Below are 20,259 nucleotides of genomic sequence, written 5' to 3'. Positions count from 1 at the left end.
CTTGGTCTCCACTTGTGCATGAAGAATAGCCAATTAGGGGAAAAGTTGGAATCTGTTGACATTGCGAAACTGTAGCCCAACAGGAGTCTGAGGCAGAGGCAAAATTGGAGAGAAGAGTAATGAAAATGAAATCACTTCAGCTGAATGTCATGAACAAGCAGTATGTTGTATGAGAATCTACAGACAGAACATTGCCTCATTTGTTCAGTATAGAAATCACTGATGACTAATAATAGGAAAATTATAGAAGCACAGTAAAGTTTTTTTTGCAAGAAAATGAAACGTACAGCAGAGCCCCATGTTGATATAACAATGATTCAGTAGTTTTTGGAACAAGGCAGGAATTTGAAATATTGTGTGTGCACGAACCAGCATTTATGGATCTGTCCACGTTTTTTTTGCTTCACCTTGTGGAATTCTGTTATGGGGGGGGGGGGGGGGGGGGGGGGGGGGGGGAGACGAGACGAGCAAATTCTGAATGTTGTTAAATTTATATTTGTCAATTATGCTAATTGCATTTTCATGTGACATTTAAGTTTGCAAGATTTGTTGTCATGCTTTCTGTGTTATAGATTCACCTGCATGATGCACAGTACCGTGGCCAAGAGGGCAAACAAATGACCCGCTGAGCTTTTGCTGTCCCCCTGTTCAGTTGGCCTCTGGTGGCATTAATTTCTCCTTGCCTTTCTCTCACTTCAATGGGTAGAGGTTTGGCCTAATCTTCATGCATCTCCATAATAATGCAGCTGTGATCAAGAACACAGCATGTGGGGAATCAGGGGTACAGTGTCTTGTGCCATTACACTGCATGACTCTTAGAATCACTACTTAAAAATAAACTAACCACTCGCTGAAATGAAAATGAAAATCGCTTATTGTCACGAGTAGGCTTCAAATGAAGTTACTGTGAAAAGGCCCTAGTCGGCACATTCCGGCGCCTGTTCGGGGAGGCTGTTACGGGAATTGAACCGTGCTGCTGGCCTGCCTGGGTCTGCTTTAAAAGCCAGCTCTTTAGCCCTGTGCTAAACCAGCCCCATGGCTGAGGCATTATACAAGGGACATTGATAGTAGTCCTCAGTTGAAGTGGGATTAGAAGGGTGGGGGGAGTGAGTTGGACCAAAGCACACTGATGTAATTCAGCCATTTTAATGTCTGACATTTTGTTCTGACAAAGAGCTTGTTTTGAAACTTCAACATTTAAAATTTTTGAAAATACAGTTTGTCTTGCTGTGTCTTCTGTTTTTTGCTTCAGGCACCTTGGAGGTAATTTTGCCCCCCTCGCAAAATGGATGGATTTGGGTCGGGTAGGATCTTAATATAGTGAAAAGATCAAACGCACCCAGCCTGCATCCAGTTTTAATGAGGAGCTGGCAGGAGACCAATCCGCTCCCAGGGTCATTCATTTAAATATATGTCTCCGATTTGATCTTTCTAATGGTTTAACTTTGGCTAGTCGGCATTCCACTCTTCCATTGCCTTTCTTGGCCTGTGATCCACACCCCCGACACAGACATGACCTCCAAACCATGCGTACTCTTTCATTTCACCTGCAGCATTCCCCAGTGAGCAGAGAGCTAAGCCTGTCAATCAGGCTGCCTTCTGGGCAGGGTACTTGTTATCGTGCATGCTGAGGCGTCCATATTCAATAGCTTTTAGGAAAATGCATGCTTCTGAGGACTAAAACACTTCCTGTGGCTTGGAACACCTGCCCTGGTACAAATCAGGGTATTTGTCCTTAATTTTATATTTTAATTATAAAGTCCTATGTAATTATGTACTCCCACCAGTGATACAGCATCTTCATCGAAACAGAAAATAGGAGCAGGAGGAGGCCATTCGGCTTTTGGAGCCTGTTCAGTAACCTGTTCTCGCTTTCCCCTATATCCGTTGATCCCTTTAGCCCCAAGTGCGATATCTAACTCCTTCTTGAAAACATAGTGTTTTGGCTTCAACTGCTTCTTGCGGTAGCGAATTCCACAGGCTCACCACTCTCTTAGTGAAGAAGTTTCTCCTCACCTCAGTCCTAAATGGTCTATCCCTTATCCTTAGGTTAAAAATCCCTGGTTTAGGACAAACCAAACATCGGGAACATCCTTCCTGCATTTACTCTGTTTAGCCCTGTTAGAATTTTGTAAGTTTCTATAAGAATTCTCCTCATTCTCCTGAACTCCAGTGTATATAATCCGAACTGACTCAACTTCTCCTCATACTCCAGTCCCACCATCCCAGAAATCAATCAGGTACACCTTCTTTGCACTCCCTCGAAAGCAAGGACAAAATTCAAGGTGTGGTCTCACTAGGGCCCTATATAATTGCAGCAAAACATCCCTGTTTCTGTACTCTAAACCCTTCGCAATGAAGGCCAACATATCATACCCCTTCTTTATTGCCTGCTGCACCTGCATGTTTGTTTTCAGTGAGGACACCCAGGTCTCGTTGCACATTCCCCTCTCCTAATTTATAGCCATTCAGATAATGTGTCTTCCCATTTTTGTTACCAAAGTGGATAACCTCACATTTATCCACATCCTACTGCAACTGCCATGCATTTGCCCACTCACTCAGCTTGTCCAAATCACACTGAAGCATCTCTGCATCCTCTTCGCAGCTCACCCTCCCACCTAACTTTGTGTCATCTGCAAATTTGGAGATATTACATTTAGTTCCCTCATCTAAATCATTATATAGATATATTAGTAAATAGCTGGGATCCTAGCACCGATCCCTGCAGTATCCCACTGGTCACTGCCTTCCATTCGGAGAAAGACCGGGAGATTCCTACTCTCTTTTCTGTTTCCTGTCTGCCAAACTGTTTTCTATCCATCTCAATACATTAACTCAATCCCGTGCGCTTTAATTTTACACGCCAATCTCTTACGTGAGACTTTGTCAAAAGCCTCTTTTATTTGTTCCCCCTCATCAACCTTACTAATTACATCCTTGAAGACTTCCACTAAATTTGTCAAACATGATTTCTGTTTTGTAAATCCATGCTGACTGTCCAATTCTACCACTGTTTTCCAAGTGCTGTGCCATAAAACCTTTAATAATCTTTTTCTCTCCTCAGCATAAGATGGGTAATTCAGACAGCCAGTACAATCTGCAAGGGACTAAAGGCAACCACACCGAGGGGAAGTCGATGCCTGGTGGCAGGCAGAAGTCATGCACTCTGAAAATTCGAAGTGTTCATGCCAAGGATGAAAAGTCACGGTCTTCGTTCGGCTGGGGATATAGTAGCAGTAACATTGGTTACAAAGCAAGATCGCTGGGGAAAAACTGTCTTTCCCAGCACAAAAGCAACCAGCATTACTCCCTCAATAGTTCTTCACGTCAGTGCAAATCTTTGATGGGTAATAGTAACGCATATGCCAGATGCCATCAGGATCACCTAGGGAAATATGATCATGGGAATGATAAATTGTTATCTGGAAACCATTTTCCTTGCATTAATCTTGACAAAACAGACAGTTGCACGAAAGCTCTGGAATTCAATGGCCATGTTTTAAATGGACATCGATTGCCTGAAATTGTAACTCGATCCAAGAAACCAGAGGGAGAAAGCAGTCCAAAGGTCCTCATCAAAACTCTGGGAAAATTTGATGGGGATGTAAGGGTCGAGTTTCACAGTGGCGGAGGCAGTAGCGGCAGCAAGCCACCATGTGATGAATCCCAAGGGCCAGTTCAGCTTTTGAGATATTCCCCTGCAATGGAATCCGACTCGAGTAAACAAAGTGATTTGCAGGTTGATGCCAGTAAAGGAAACTTAATGGACCAGAGTATTCTGCTTGGTGAGCAGAGATCAAAATCAAGCAAGGGTAGCTTAATTAGCTCTGAATATTCCTGGTCCGAATTGCCATGGGGACATTGTGCTTATGCTAGTGATTTTGATAAAACGTACGCAACTGGGAACGTTACTGAGAGAAGTAATCCAGAAAACATTTTACCAAATGATGAGCAGCTCTTCCAAAGAGCGTCTCTCTCTTCTCTTCAAACACTGTACAGTGATACAGGTGTCGGACTTTCCATGCCCTCGGGGAATCAATTTTCAGATGGCTACCGGAACATGACTTTTAATTCTCACGATTTGTTTGAGAACAACTTTTCTAACTGCATGAATATGCTATCTGATGAGGAAGATGGAGGAGCCATAAAATATACTTCTTATACACTCCCATGTCGAAAGCCCAAACACCTTGTTGAGGATGGTTCCTCCAGAACTGCCCTGAAAAGTCGAATGCGGCGTTTAAGTGCTTGGACAGGCAGCCTCACCAGAAAGAAGAGGAAATTACAGGTAGGGAAGCTTTTTCTTTTTGTGGAAATCTAAGTTTGAAAATTATCACACTGTTATAACTTGGGATAGCATACACGTTAAGTACTACCAGAAGAGGAATACATTGGTGATAGATTGCCAAATGTGTTTTTTCAAATTAACCCACAATTGCAAGCATTTCCAGGAAAGTTCCCATGTCCCCTTTACTGGTTTGTTGGTTTTGCATTCCTGTATGACTATGCCAAATTCAGCAGCTTCAGTTACAGTAACAAAGACATTCAGGTATCAGCAAAAATTTACTTCCACCATAATTGCTAAAATAAAGATCAACGCACAGTTCTGATCACCTTGCAGTCCTTTTTCATTCTTATTCTGATATTCCTGATCTGTCTCCTACCACACCTGGAGTACTGCGTATAGTTTTGATAGACATGCTTTGGAAGCAGTTCAAAGACAGTTCACTAGGCTGATTCCTGGGGTGAAGGTGCAATCTTATGAGGAAAGATCAAACAGGTTGGGGCTGAAATTCAGGGCAGCATGGTAGCATAGTGGTTAGCACAGTAGCTTCACAGCTCCAGTGTCCCAGGTTCGATTCACGGCTTGGGTCACTGTCTGTGCAGAGTCTGCCCGTTCTCCCCGTGTCTGCGTGGGTTTCATCCGGGTGCTCCTGTTTCCTCTCACAGTCCAAAGATGTGCAGGTTAGGTGGATTGACTATGCTAAATTGCCCTTAGGTGCCCAAAAAGATTGGGTGGGGTTACTGGGTTACGGAGATAGGGTGGAGGTGTGGGCTTGGGTAGGGTCCACACTCGATAGGCCGAATGTCGTCCTTCTGCACTGTAAATTCTATGATAATCATCAGAGTTTAGAATAATCGGAGGTGATTGAAAAACATAACATTTTGAGGAGGTTTGATTGGGTAGAAGCTGAGAGGATGTTTCCTCTCGTGGGGGTATCTAGACAGTTTGAAGATAAGGGGCGGGATTCTACCGAATCCCCCGATAGCCCGCGCTGGCATAAAATAATGGCACGAACCACTCTAGCGTTGGGCCAACCGGAAGTTGCGGTATCCTCCGCACCTCCGGGGGTTAGGCCGGCGGCGGAGGGTTGGAGCCGCACCAACCGGCGCCAAAGGGCCGGTCTGAGTTACCGCATGCGCAGAACAGCCGGCGTGGTTCCGCGCATGCGCAGACCGGCCAGCGTATTCTAGCGCATGCGCAGGGGGATATCTTCTCCGCGCCAGCCATGGCGGAGCCCTACAGAGGCCGGCGCAGAAGGAAGGAGTGCCCCCACGGCACAGGCCCACCCACAAGACCGGTGGGCCCCGACCGCGGGCCAGGCCACCGTGCCCCCCCACCCCCCCTGGCTGGATCCCCCCACCCCACCGTCCTGAGGACCGCACGAGCCGGCCTACCAGCTAGGTCCCGCTGTGTGGGACCATGTCCATTTCACGCTGGCGGAATTGGCCAGAAACGGATGGCCGCTCGGCCCATCGGCCCCCGATCGGCGTGGCATGTTCCCTCCCCTGCCTGAAAACCAGCGCCGGAGAATACGGCAGCCACGTTGCAGCGGCGGGGCGGGATTCATGCCGCCCCCTGGGAATTCTCCGACCCGGCGGGGGGGTCGGAGAATCAAAGGAGTTTCCCATTTCAGATGCAGATGAGGAGGAATTTCTTTAGAATTCTCTTCTACCGATAGCAGTGGAGGCTCTGTTGTTGAATATATTTAAGACTGAGTTGGATAGATTTTGATTAACAAGACAGTCAATGGATATCAGGGACAGGAACAAAAGTGATGTTAAGGCCACAATCAGATCCGTCATGATCTTAATGAATGACAGAGTCTGCTCGATGAGCTGAATAATCTATTCCTGTCCCAATTTTTATTTCTTAATCTTTCTTCAATTTTATTCTCTGATATACGTGACTGTACCATTTAAAAAATATATGTTGGATTCTCTGCAACCCGCCACCAGTAACCAATGCAGCAGAGATTCCAACGTCAGGAAAAAACGGGATCAATGCTGGCGTCAGGATCGAGATTTGCACCCTGTGTCAGCAGGAGGATGCAAGTGAATCGTTAAGATCCATTTTCATCCTATTAATCGGCTGGACACTATATTCTCTGGGCCTTTATGCTTCGCCGGTCCCCTGGGCCAGGAGTCACTTGGGCGAAAATTGGTGCTGCTCCTGACAACTGTGTACCTGACCCGGTGGACCTTGCGGTGGACCAAGGGGTAACTCTTTTCAAAGGAGTTGCCCCCAAATTCCATTGGAGGTCCTCCCCCCCCCCCACAAACATGTCTTGGGAGTGGAGATATTTATCCAGAATTCTCTGTTTTACTTTGGGGATAAAGATACATTTCAAAACATACATTCGGGACCAGGTTTAACTTCGCAAATCTTGTTAACTGACAGTTGGATAGTAAACACAATGGTCTGGATAGTTGAATATTTCTTGAAAAGTACATTTCTGGTATGTTTTGAAAGTTTTATCTTTAATATTAGTGAGGAGGGTGTAGTTCAAAATTGTCACTGGTCTGTGTTCAAGGACCATCTAGTTATTTAACTGAATGGTCTATCAGCCTTGCAACTCAAACAGGTGAACACGTGCTGGACCTAAATGCAAAATTTCAACGTACCAGATGTGTATGATTTACACACTACTCAAAATATTTCCCAGTTGTGATGTACTAAATTTGGTTGATTTCAGTTTTGGTTTTTATCTAGAGGCAGAAGTTTATGTTGGAATGCCAGCCAGCTCTATATGTTCCTTCATCCTTCGTTCTCTGCTGCATTGGTGTATAGGTTGTACCCTCAGTTCTCATACCTATTAGTTAAATATCTAGGTGAATTTCAATTTTCTCACATGTTAAAAGTGGTTTATGGGGCGGCACGGTGGAACAGGGGTTAGCACTGCTGCCTCACCGCCAATACCTGGGTTCGATTCCGGCCCGGTCACTGTCTGTGTGGAGTTTTTCACATTCCCCCCCTATCTGCGTGAGCCTCATCCACACAACCCAAAGATGTGCAGGGTAGGTAGATTGGCCATGCTAAACTGCCCTTTAATTGGGTAAAAAAAGAATTGGGTACTCTAAATTTATATTTTTTTTAAAAAGTGGCTTAAGATCTCTGGGTGGACCTGTGCACTGTTCTAAGGATCACTATTGTACCAGAAACTAGACTCTTATTTGTAACTTGTAGAACTCTTTGAGCACCCAAAGCATGAACTTCATTACCTAACTTTTGTTGATTGTTCAATTACTGCAGTCACCTACAAGACGTGTCTAAAGCTAATAATTCCAAACTGAATTCAGGAGAACCTGAGATTGTGTGTATATTTGTTAGGAGCTCAGTAATTAAAACAAAACAACATTTGAGGAAAAGAACAGCAGATACTTGGAAGCATAGACTTTGCCATGTTTCCTCATCATTTTTTCGTGTTGCATTATTCAAATCGCTTCACTTCCATTGATGATGAAATGCTACATATTTTAAGTGAAATCAGACAGCATATCGTGATTGTGTCCATTTTAATAGCATGCCCCAGAGTGGTAATTCTTGAAAAAGTGGGTAATTGATTTCATGGTCAGAACTGAAGAATGATGGCTCAGTTGTGTTTTTAAGCTTTCCTTATATTTTTAGACTTGAAATATTTGGGATTTGTACCCAATGATGATATTGAATTTTAAACGAGTTGCAGCAGTAAAAACAGATTTAACTTCCAGCCCAAATATTGACATAAAAAACTTCTCAAATATAGGGTACTGGTGGATAAATGTTCCACAGTGTGGTATTATGGTTATGTAAATGGGTGTGAAATAGATCTTTCCCATCTTCAGAGTATCGTCACAGATGATTGACATTTTTTCTGACTCTTTTGCTATGCTGTGTGAAGAATTGGCGATCCTCATCTACCTGTTTTTTGGCTGGACAAATTTTGGTTCCTTATGTCTTGTGTCAATTTCCATGCAAAGTGGCAGCTGGCCAATTGGAATCTGGTGACGTTGCAAGTTTCCGGCCACTTCCTTGGAGCGAGTGCTAGGAACTTGTGCAAATTGGGATCCAAATGCTGCTTTTGGACCCTGCTCAAAATTGTCCTCATGTGGGAAAATTATTTTTTATTCCTTTGCTTCTGGGATGTGAGCATAGCTGGCTAGGCTAACATTTACTGCCCATCCTGAAATGCCCATAATCAGGTGGCGGTGAGCTTTTTTGAACTGCCAGGTGTACAATAGCCTAAATGGTCATTTCTTTTATATGTATATGTTTTCATGGGGCCAGGAGCAGCTGCACAGAAGGATTCCCAAGTTACCGCTGGCCTAAAGTTGCCCTGCTACACCTCACCCTCAATACTCATCACACAACCCCCCAGCCCCCCAAAATTAGTAAACAATGGGACATCATTTACTGCCTGTGAAGACCAGTCCAAATGGGAATTGAATAACTGAAAAGGGAAATGATGGACGCAATCTAACAGCATCATTGCACCCGACTCAGGATATGATGAGGCCGATAAATCTCACCTTATTTGCATCCAGGGAGACGGTAGCACAGTGGTTAGCACTGTTGCTTCACAGCACCAGGGTGCCAGGTTCGTTTCTCCGCTGGTCACTGTCTGTGTGGAGTCTGCACGTTCTCACCGTGTCTGTGTGGGTTTCCTCCAGGTGCTCCGGGAGTTTCCTCCCACAAGTCTTGAAAAACGTGCTGTTAGGTGAATTGGACATTCTGAATTCTCTCTGTGTGTACCCAAACAGGCGCCAGAATGTGGCAACTAGGGGCTTTGCACAGTAACTTCATTACAGTGTTAATGTAAGCCTACTTGTGACAATAAAGATTATTATTATCCTGTAGCACCTCATCAAGGTCAGCTTGGTGCTGGGTGACATTCCCCAGCGAGTTGGACATCCTGCTGAGACTCTCAGCCATGGTCGTCACCGATTGGGCGGCGCCTTGGACACCTTCACTTATGTTGCGAACGTCACCAGGATCCCCACTGCGGTCTCCACCCGAATAGTGTTGGCCTCGGTGCCACTCATTGCCGGTGCCGCCTTCCGTGTCCCTAGCCTCTGGGACTCCTCCAATCGGCTATGGATCTGCTGGAGTGATGTTGACATCTCTTTCTCAACGCCCAAGTTGGCCCCTATCAGCTCCAGATAACTGTGTTCCACAGGCTCAGCATCAGGCTGGGACCCAGCTGGGTCCTGGGATCCAGCAGCTCTCCGACTGCTGTCTTGCCTGAGGGTTCCTGCCTCCACCTGATGTGCACCATCAGCGATGTGATGCTCACCAGGTTGTGCCACCGAAGCCTGTCCACTAACATGTCCCACCGAGGTATGTGTATCTGCGCTGGTGGAGGGTGGGGATGACAGCTGAGCCGCGATCACAGTTGCATCCTCGAAACTCTCCTCCACGGAGTTCTCCTCGGAGTCAGGAAGGGTTGGCTTCGTTGGCTGGAGGACATGCAGGAGACTGGACATGTGGTCATTGGGAGGGATGGTCAGTCAGTCAGTCAGTAAGGCAATAGCAACTCATGTTTGACAGGTCCCCCAGGTGGAGCCTGGTGGTTCCTCACCTCTGAAGCGTCTACCAGCCTCTGTGTGACTGATCGATCTGTCCTCGGCCACACCGGTCACCACCAGGGCACGCTCCTCTAAGGAGGTGAGGATTATTATGTCTGGCACAACACTGCCAGTCTGAGCCCTCTCCCAACGATTATGGGAGAGCTTTTCTTTTTTTTAAATTTAGAGTATCCAATTCATTTTTTCCAATTAAGGGGCAATTTAGCATGGCCAATCCACCTAGCCTGCACATCTTTGGGTTGTGGGGGCGAAACCCACGCAAACATGGGGAGAATGTGCAAACTCCACACAGACAGTGACCCAGAGGCGGGATCAAACCTGGGACCTTGGCGCCGTGAGGCTGCAGGGCTAACCCACTGTGCCACCATGCTGCCCCGGGAGAGCTTTTCTTGAGGAGACACACAGAGGGCATCGTTAGCCACGCATGTGGTTCAGACTGGTGGGAAAGGGTGTGTGAAGGAGGGGTTGAGGGAGGGAGGGAGGGCTGTGGTCGCCTGGGGAGTTGGGGGGCGGGTACTCCCTTGCGGAGGGGGTTGGGGGAGGCATAGATGTCTACTCACCCGTGCCATCCGATGTAGGTCGTTGACCATCCTCCTCCACTGCTGACCAGTCCTCCTGGTCACACTGCCCGAACTGTCTGCTGCTGCCACCTCTTCCCCGGCAGCACTGGCTGCCTTGTGGCTCACCCTCCAGGACCCTCGGGGGAACAGGACAATCCCTGCTGACCTCCACCACATCTAGGATACGCCCCAGGTCAAAATCTCTGAATCTTGGGGCTGGTCTCCTGGTGCCATTGTTGCGAGTTGGTTGGGATTGGCTGAGCAAGTGCAGCTTAAGTGCTGACCGAAATTGTTAGCGGGGGGGCTGGTGAGCGCGGTCTCGGAGAATCAGCTGACGAGCCTTCATTTGCAGTGAGAAGTCCTTGAGGCCTCATTAAGTGGACCAATTAATGTTGAATTGCATTTCCCGCTCGCTACCACACTTAGAAACCTTTCCGGAAAATTGCGGCCACATTTGGAGCTTCTGTCTCTCCTTCAACAACGTCTCCTCACGCGTCACCGAATACCTCTGGTCAAACCTCGTAATACCTCCACCAACCTCAACCTCTCAACCCGCTCCACCCTCTCCTTGTGCGCCCGGATTGAGAGAAACTCCCCCCTTACCATCGACTTCAGCACCTCCCAAAATGTTGAGGCAGAACCTCCCTGTCTTATTCTGCTCCACTTAATTCCGGATAACCACCCACATCTTCATGCAAGTCTTCTTATCGCCAATAACCTCACCTGCAAATCCCCAATGCAGCACGTGGTCAGGCACCACAATCGGCCAATACTCTGATCCAACCACCCCCCACCAGGAGCGCCTTGTTGAGGACAAATATATCCCTGCGTCAAAAACTCCACATTCTCCCAATTTGGGGCAAACACATTCACCAGCACCATTGGTGCTCCTTTCAATCTCCCACTCACCATCACACAAATCTACCCCCAGGGTCTGTCACTATATTCCCCACCTCAAAAGTCACCCTCTTATTGATCAACTCTGCCACCCCTATCGTCTTCATATTCAACCCCAAATGGAATACCTGCCCCACCCAGCCCTTCCTAAACTTTGTCAGTTCCCCCCCCTCCCCCCCCCTCCATAAACAACAAAACAAAACACCCCCCCCCCCAACCTTCACCTGCAGTTTCTCAAAAACGATTGAACACACTTACCAGATCCTGACATGGTAAATATAATAATCCGCATGGCTTACTTGCCCACATTCCACGTACTGGCGTCTCCAAAGTTCACTGTCTTCACAAGCCTCCCAGTCCATGGTCTCTCATAAAATTACTCGCTTCACCTGGGGTATCGGAATACAATTCCTGATTCTGATGTGTGACCAACAAGACGAGCAGGATACTGCACCCCAAACTTAATTATTTTCTAGTAGAGGGCCACCTTGACCCAGTTGAACCCAACCCGCCGCTTGGTCAACTCTGCACCCAAGTCCTGGTAGTTACACACCACGTTTGCTTCCCAGGTATACTCTGTTGTCTCCTTCGCCCACTGCAGAATTTTCTCCTTATCCAGAAAATGATATTAGCGCACCAACATCGCCCTTGGCTGCTCCTCTGCCTTTAGCCTCCTCCTCAATTGCCTTTGCGCTTGATCTACAGTGGGAGGATGGTCAAAGATCCCCTCTCCCGCCAGCTTCTCAAACATCCTTGCCACATACTTTGCGGGCGGCATTCCTTCAATCCCCCAGGCAGCCCCACAGTCCAGCAATTTCTGCCGCCTGGAGTGATTCTCCAGATCCCTCCACCTTCTCCCTCAGCCGCTTCTGGCCCTCTGCATCATCTCTGCCTGTAATGAGGCCAGCCAACCCTCATGCTCCACCACCAACTCCTCCACCTTTTCGAGCTCTGAACTCTGCGCCTTCAGCCTATGCTCCACTCTTTCAATGGCCTGATCTGATTGGAACCGCTGCTTTAGCCAGATTCTCCGAGGCCTCTTGCTCCTGCTGCTGGAATTTGGTGTTCAAAAAGTCCACCAATTGCTCGGTAAACCACTGGGCGGTCACCAACGCCCCAGAGCCCTCGCCATCTTTCTCTCTGTCGCACTTCGAAAATCCTCCCGATCAGACTACTGTCCCTTGATCGTGACACTCCTCGTTCGATAAGCCATAAACCGTCCCCACCGGAGGAGAATTCCTATCTCTCGTTGTTCATACATTTTGCACCAGACCAGCAAACACCCTCTTTATCGGGTGAAAAGGACCAAAGAATTCCACCTCGAGCAGGAACCACCAAATGAGCCACCACTCACTCCATGGCCGCCACCGGAAGTCCAAATGGGTACATGTTTAAATGGACTGCAGGAATACAGAGACCTGCGAGTGTACAAGTTTAAGATTGTTGCAAGTAGGGATTTTAAAAAAAGAGACATAGCAAGCCATCAAAATCTCCATTCATATCAGTGGGACCGGAATATCCCACCACTTTTGAGGGACTGAAAAATTCTGACCAACCATAGAGCACAAAAACAATGAAGCATGCTAAACCTTTTGGAATCACTAATTAAGGACTCAGCTGGAATATTATATCCAATTCTAGATAGTGTACTTGAGGAAAGATGCAAAGACTTTGGAGAGGGCACAGAGCAGTTTTACTAGGGTGATAACTGGGATGGTGCAATTCAGTATTTGGAGAAGCTATCAAAACTGGGATTCTCCTTGAAGCAGTAAAGGTTGAGCAGAACAGTTCAAAATTTGACAGGGTTTTTATAGAGTTAATAAGAAGAAACCCCTTCCACTGAAAGGTCGGTAACTTTGGAAACATTGAAAGTATTTAATAAAAAGAACATAAAGGGAAATTAATATATTTTTTCCATGGAAATTTATAGCCTAAAGTTCAATGCCTGATAGGGTGGTGGAAGCAGATCCAATAGCAACTTAAAGAGATTTGGAGATATTCTTGCTGGGCAATGAGGGACACCAGCAGAGTGGGACTAATTGGACAGCTCATCCAAGGATCATGAGCTGAACGTCCTCCTTTGGTACTCTGTTGCTTAGATTATATTGCTTTGCAATGGATAATAGACCTGGTCAAGTCATGATGACAACTTTCCATTGTTAAATATATCTCATCATTCTTTATATGTTTGTATTTGCTTTGGCTTTTAAAACCTGGACAGTATTTGCACTGTGTTGCTTCTGTTCTGCTTTCCCTCACTTTCTCCAGATAAGGGAGCTGAAGGGTGGGTCTATGCATTGCAGTTGTGTAATTCTCAATGTAAAGATAATACTCAACAAATGTTTAGTTATGATTTATATGTGGTAAGATGGGCATGTAATAGAACACCTTGAATGAAAAGTATATTTTCAAATTTTCTATTTAACCTATTAAAATGTGTTTCTGCAATCACATAAAACTCCTATCAATCTTGCAGGATTCTAGGTCCAAAGATATAAATGAATATTGTGACAGTGGAATTGATGGTGTGACTGCAGACACCAGCTCTCCTTCCCAGGTATCGAGTTTATTATGGTCACCTGGCTCCAGCTTTACACTGCCACCCAGAAGTAACTCTACCAATGCGGTTGGCAACGATGTCTTGAGACAGAGTATTTATGAGAACTTCATGCGAGAGTTGGAAATGGGTCATATATCTGTGGAAAATGCAGACCAGTCTACAGGAAGTGAAGAAACCAGCAGTGATTCCTTCAGCTCTTTAGAACAACTGGATTTATTGTATGAAAAAGAACAGGGGTTTGTACGAAAGGCTGGCTGGTTGTCTTTTAAACCACTTGTTGCACATCAAAAAGAGAGGAAGTTGGAACTTGCACCTCGCAGAAAGTGGAAACAATATTGGGTTTCTCTGAAAGGTAATTATTAAAAACCAGATTGCTATGTAGGCCTTGATTTTTTTTGCTGGTATGGATGACTTGAGAGTCCGTAAATAATGGGAGGCGTGTCCTGGTCCCTTCATTCCCGACCCCATTTCCGATTTTCAGGAGTGCCTTTTAAAGGGTTTAGGCTGGTTCGGATCATGAACCCACACCCTATTCTCCCGAGGTTGCTGGCGCCATTGCAGGGATATGCATAACCTATTCCCCCGCAATTGTCATGGAGTTTTTCAAAGAGTCATGGTTCAGGGCACCTCACAGGAGCCATGAACCACAGTTTGCATGAGGAATCATTTTGAAAGGTAAGTTCAGAAGGTCATTATCATAAACCCCCATGCTATGCCGTCCAAACAACTCAAGACCCCTCATACACTCCTGTTAAGCTATGACACTTCCATGCCCGTTCACTCACCATACTTTATGGAATGAATTAACCCTATAGTGACAGGATGTGTTTAAAAAAAGTTTTAAACAAAACCAGTCGGTCATTCATTCATTACTTTTTATTTTCTTAAAAAACTCCTTTTACTACAAGCAAATGTGTCAATCATACAGACCCATTTAAAGTATCAAAAGCAGTCAACTGCAAGCATTCCATAGTATTGTGTAAATAAACATTGTGCAATTGATGATGATGTTTCCCCTGGGGTTCAGCTGTTTCAACAGTCTAATTGATGCCTGGGCTCTCAGCCGTAGTTTTTTTTGTTTTAACTGGGACAAGCCCCACAAAACCAAGCTGGCCCTTTTTTAAGTAGCTCACCCCATCACCCAGCAGAGCCTGTGGCTGTCTTCAAAATCTCTTGCCTGGGTTGGCTGGCCTGACTGCATCCCTCACTCACCCCACAACAATAAAGTTCAAATCTCTGAAGCCACTTTTTCCTGAGGCAGACAGGTAAAGCAGGGAATTGTCCTGATTCCATTGAGGCTACAAATCCAGGCCATGGTGCTCAGAACTGTCTTGGACTAAGGTTCTGGAAGAAATCTGATAATTGGCCTTTATAGAATGGCCAGGTAGTTGAAGCAGTTTGAATCCAGATGCCACTATGCTATATGTTGACTGCCCTCCCTCCAAGGCCAATTCTTCCTTTATAAGATGTGATGCTCAGAGCCACTCTCAGTCATCCAGATGTAGTCTAATGAGAGCTACAGCTGTAGCAAACCTCTACCCCCTTGTGTATCAGCTCTCTCGATTAAAAAGGCCAGTGTTTTATTTGCCTTTTTAATTATTTTCTGCACCTGTTCGTGACATTTTAATGATCTGTGTACGTGGACTACCACACACCACCCATCAAAACATCTCTTTGCGTTGCCACTGTCTCTAAATTTCTACTGTTTAGAAAATGCTCCAGTCTATCTTTTTAGGTGAAAAATTAATGACCTCACTTTTGCCAAATTGGAATTCATTTGGCACAGTTTTGCTCATTCACTTTATCGATTAGTATCCTTATAGTTTTATGCTTCTATCATCACTAGTGCCGATCATTTGTATCATTGGCAAACACAGTTATGTAGCTATCTATCCCTTCATTTAAATGTTTAATAAATACACTGAACCATTACGGTTGTGGGACATCACTGGTCACCTGTCCATTATCCCTACTCTTCTCTCCTGCTGCTCAACAGATTTACCAGGGCTGGAATTCCCCGGCCGTCCACTGGCGACGGGATACTCCTTTCCCGCTGGCAGCATTCCTCTTCCCGTGGGTTTCGTGGTGGCATAGGGTGGCTTCAGTGGGAAATCCCACTGAACAAGTGGAGGGAGTAGGGAATTACTCCACCAGCGAACGGCACGCTGCCGAGAAACACGCGGCTGGGGGAAGGAAGAATCCCACAGGTCAATATTTCCCTTCACTTCTGTGAGCTTTAGCTGTCTGTGTCATGTGAGGAATTTCATCAAATACTTTCTACAGGCCCATGCAAATAATATGAAGACATTCCTTGGTCCACTACTTAGCTCTTCAAAAATGTAATCCGATTCATAGGGCATGATCTAGCCTTTGATAAACCTGCGCTGATTCCTTCTGCTGAGTTGAAAGGTTTTAAGGTGTTCAGTACCCTACCCTATTCTCCCCTACCCAGCAGAGCGGGGGGTCCCGGCGGGATGGAGTGGAGTGGCTAGGCCCACGCCGGAGTGGTTGGCGCCCTGCCGGCCGGGCCTTTGGCGCCACGCCAGCCGGGGCCGAAGGGATTTCACCGGCCTGCGGAAGTCCGCGCATGCGCCGGAGTGTCAGCGGCTGCTTACGTCATCCCCGCGCATGCGCAGGGGAGGGGGTCACTTCCCCGTCCGCCATCGTGAAGACTATGGCGAACGTGGAAGGAATAGAGTGCCCCCACGGCACAGGCCCACCCACGGATCGGTGGGCCCCGTTCGCGGGCTAGTCCACCGTGGGGGCGCCCCTGGGGCCAGATCACACCCACCCCCCCCCGGACCCCGGAGCCCACCCGCGCCGCCTGGTCCCGCCGGTAAGGCCGGTGGTTTGATTCCCGCCAGCATGACAGCAGCGGGATTTCGGCCCATCGCGGGCAGGAGAATCACGGGGGGGGTGTGTGTGTGCCCGCCGATAGGCGCGGCGCGATTCCCGCCCCCGGAGATGGCAGGGGCGGCATTCACGCCGGCCCCCGCCGATTCTCCGACCCGGCAGGGGGTCGGAGAATCCCGCCCCCTATCTTTAATTATAAACTCTACCCATCTGCCTATCCCATAGTATAAGAGTTAAAATTCCTCTGCCTAAAACCACTCTGCCTATGTTTAATGCAGAATATGCATTAAATATTAAAATACTTATTTAATAACGCTGCAGATGAAATGTTGAAGATAGTGTAATTAACATGCATTCTGTAATCGCCATCAAATAAACATGTGAAGCAGATTTATGATTTTTTTCCCTATTTGAAGGCAGATACTAAATTTGTAAAATGCTCATTGCATTTTGTATCAATTTTAATTTTCTGGTTAATGAGCTGAATACTGCTTTGTGATTGTTGCCAGAATTTTGTCCCAACAGCATATTTTTGTCGGCACTACCCAGTTGTCTGGTTAACTGTATTGCCATTGGCAATGTTAAGTTACTTGAGCCTTATGTGGCTTTCAAATCTGAATTTTGTTTTGCTAGTTTATAAGGTGAAATGTAAGAAGTCAGTATCTGATTTGGATTGCTAAATAGGAACAGGAATAGGCAATTTATTTCATCCAGCCTGGCCTCTCATTAAATTGGATCATCCTGAGAAATAACAAAAATATATTGATCTCCATAATGAAAGCTCCAAATGTGCATTCATCCATACCTTTTGGAGAAGTGTGTTCCATATTTCTTCGAAAAATGCTTTCCGATCTCACTCCTGAATTTCATAGCTATGATTTTAAATCTGTTTGCCCTGTGAGAGGACGTAGTTTCTCTGTAACTATCCTTTCAAATTCCAGTAACATGTTGAATGCCTTGAAGAGATCAGCTCTTAATTCCTTCGGCGTCTCAGAATATCAGCTAACATTTCCAGTTCTTGCTCTGCAACTTTAAGTTAAGTAATCTACTATGTTTTAAATGCAAGAAGATTTCTACCTCTGCCATCTTTTCAGGCAGTGAATTCTAGAACCCCACCGTTGCCCCTCCTAAAGTTCCTGGTTTCTCATCATTTCAAAAATACTTTGATTCATCCTTCTTCAGTCCAAAATAGAGTATCTCACTTTTCCACATGTTGATCTCTGTTTGCTTTGCCCACTCTTGTCTTTATTCCTTTGGAACTTGCTACTCCTATCTGCATTACCTACCCTCTTTCCCCCCACCCCCAATGTAATGCCATCTGCAAAGTTGTATATGCAACTCTGTATTCCCTTATTGAAGTCCACATACTCAAAAAATGAATCCCTGAAACAGATCCCTGGGAAACACGACTTGTCATATCTGACCAATAACCGTCATCTTCCTGAGTCTAGAGATGCAGGAGACAGGACAAGCTAGTTTCCATTTCTGTTTTTCTGGCACAGGTCACTGGCCTGTTGCCAGAGGCTATAACTCGAAGGGTGCCAGGCTACATCACTTCCACTTTTACTGCCTGCCGTAGGCATATTGGAAGATTGCACTTTTCAATACTTTTCTGTTGTTTCTGCAGCATATTTGTACAAGTTGCATTTCCGATTATCAACCTGTTTGATCACATGAATGCACCTTCTGTGTTTATCAATTCCTGGAGTTGGCCTCTGAGGCAGGAACATTACACACTGCACCACAAGATCTCTTTCCAATCAGAGTATCTATCCCTTGTCCCCACACTGTATCTCCGACCTTCCAACAAATTTCCAACCCAAATCAAAAGACTGTTTCTGATTCTGTGCACTCTGATGTTTGCTGATAATAACTTGTGTGGAACCTTGTTAAATGCCTTCTGGAAGGTTCTATAGGATAATATCTAGATTCACTGCCTTATTTACCCTGTTTGTGACCTAATAAATAAAATTAATAATCTTTATTAGTGTCACAAGTAGGCTACATTAACACTGCAATGAAGTTAGGCAGAAACCAACTTGGCTCTCTGATAAATGTATCAATTAATTATACCAATATGAATTTCCACTTGAAAGCAACATAGGCTAGTAAACCTGCCATGTGATTATTTGTAAAAACAGCCCTTCTGGCCAAAAACTTGTCCATATGAGATTTTATTGTACATCTGGGTTTTATTGCAGTTATATGATCCAGAAAGGATCCAAGCTTGACAAATTTGACACACTATCAATTTAATGTCAAGGTATTACTAACTAATGACAGAATGGCATTGACAAACAAATCTGGATGAAAAAAGAATCTCTTCACCAGTTGAGGGAAGAAAGAACTTGTTTTCATATTGCACTTTTCATGGCCTTATGATCCAAATTGCTTTCTACTTTGGTCGATGTTTTAAAAAACAACCAAAGATGACACCAATGCGATGGCCATTCAAATGTAATATTCGATTAATGAACTTTGGAAATAAGTCTACAAGAATGAATTTGAACCAAACTGATTGAACCTGGAACATTTTAATACATTACGTTTTTGCATCTAAATGAGGACAAGGAACGTATATTGGGGGTTATTTACATCAATGCACTTTTCTGCTGTTGGTTTGTCCAGCATATTTGTACAAGTTGAATTTCCGATAACACACAATACTTGCTTTTTTCTCTTTTTTTTAAAGGTTGCACCCTGCTATTTTATGAGGCCTGTGGGAAAAACTTCATGGAGCAGAACAGTGTTCCTAGATATGCCTTGTTCGCCGAAGATAGTATAGTGCAACCTGTGCCGGAACATCCAAAGAAAGAAAACGTGTTCTGTCTTAGTAATGCCTTTGGGGATGTTGTCTTATTCCAGGTTTTTCTCAATTTACCTTTTCATGTTGCTCATATAAACTACAGCAGGTGTACCTATAAGGAAGAGAAGAACTACTGCTAACATTCACAGAGTGAATGCAAAACAAAAATATTAAAGTAAATAAAAATGCATATATTAGCGACAAATTATATTTACATGGCATCTTTAATGTAAAATACACTTTAGATCCTTTATGGAAGGAATGGATGGATGATTTCATGGATCAGTTAGGGAGAAATTACAGGTGATCACTGTATGAATAGCTTCATTTAGGATACTTACAAACAAAACCTAGGAAGGCCAAATGGAAAGCTCTTCTCTCTCTGAATATAGTGCCTTGATCCTTCCAAAGCTTTTGGTAACATGTTTTCAGAATTTTGTTATATTAAGTTTCAGATTGCCGCAGCTGTAAAATAGATGACAGGATATGTTTGCAATAAATCTTGCCATAATTATGGTTGTAAAAATGGAAGTAAAAATGATTTGAAAGAGTGATGCATGAGTATTAGTCTGTGCTCCATATAACGGTAAAGGGTAAGCTGGCCTTAAGTACTTTAAAAGAGCACTTTCTTCATAATTCCCAATGCTTGAAATCATAGATGTTAAGCCATTTTGTTTTCCTGTGGAGGTTTTGACACTTGAACTTTTAAATATTTCTGTATTTGGTGCTATTCT

At 45.1% G+C, this 20,259-nt stretch overlaps 1 protein-coding gene across 2 annotated transcripts in view; it reads left to right on the top strand.

Annotated features, from left to right (window-relative positions):
• tiam2a (TIAM Rac1 associated GEF 2a) overlaps window positions 1–20,259 on the top strand; it is a 461,217-nt gene that overhangs the window by 171,644 nt on the left and 269,314 nt on the right. For both annotated transcript variants that reach the window (XM_038808441.1, XM_038808437.1), the window contains 3 exons: window positions 3,068–4,291; window positions 13,783–14,218; window positions 19,412–19,584. In XM_038808441.1, coding sequence (XP_038664369.1) covers window positions 3,074–4,291; window positions 13,783–14,218; window positions 19,412–19,584 — 1,827 coding nt within the window. In that variant the 5' untranslated portion in view covers window positions 3,068–3,073. The remainder of the gene's footprint in view (window positions 1–3,067; window positions 4,292–13,782; window positions 14,219–19,411; window positions 19,585–20,259) is intronic.

The sequence above is a fragment of the Scyliorhinus canicula genome, chromosome 1, assembly GCF_902713615.1.
Source record: "Scyliorhinus canicula chromosome 1, sScyCan1.1, whole genome shotgun sequence".
Taxonomy (NCBI): domain Eukaryota; kingdom Metazoa; phylum Chordata; class Chondrichthyes; order Carcharhiniformes; family Scyliorhinidae; genus Scyliorhinus; species Scyliorhinus canicula.
The sequence above is the reverse complement of the archived record's forward strand: the minus strand, read 5'-3'. Positions and strand labels throughout refer to the sequence as shown.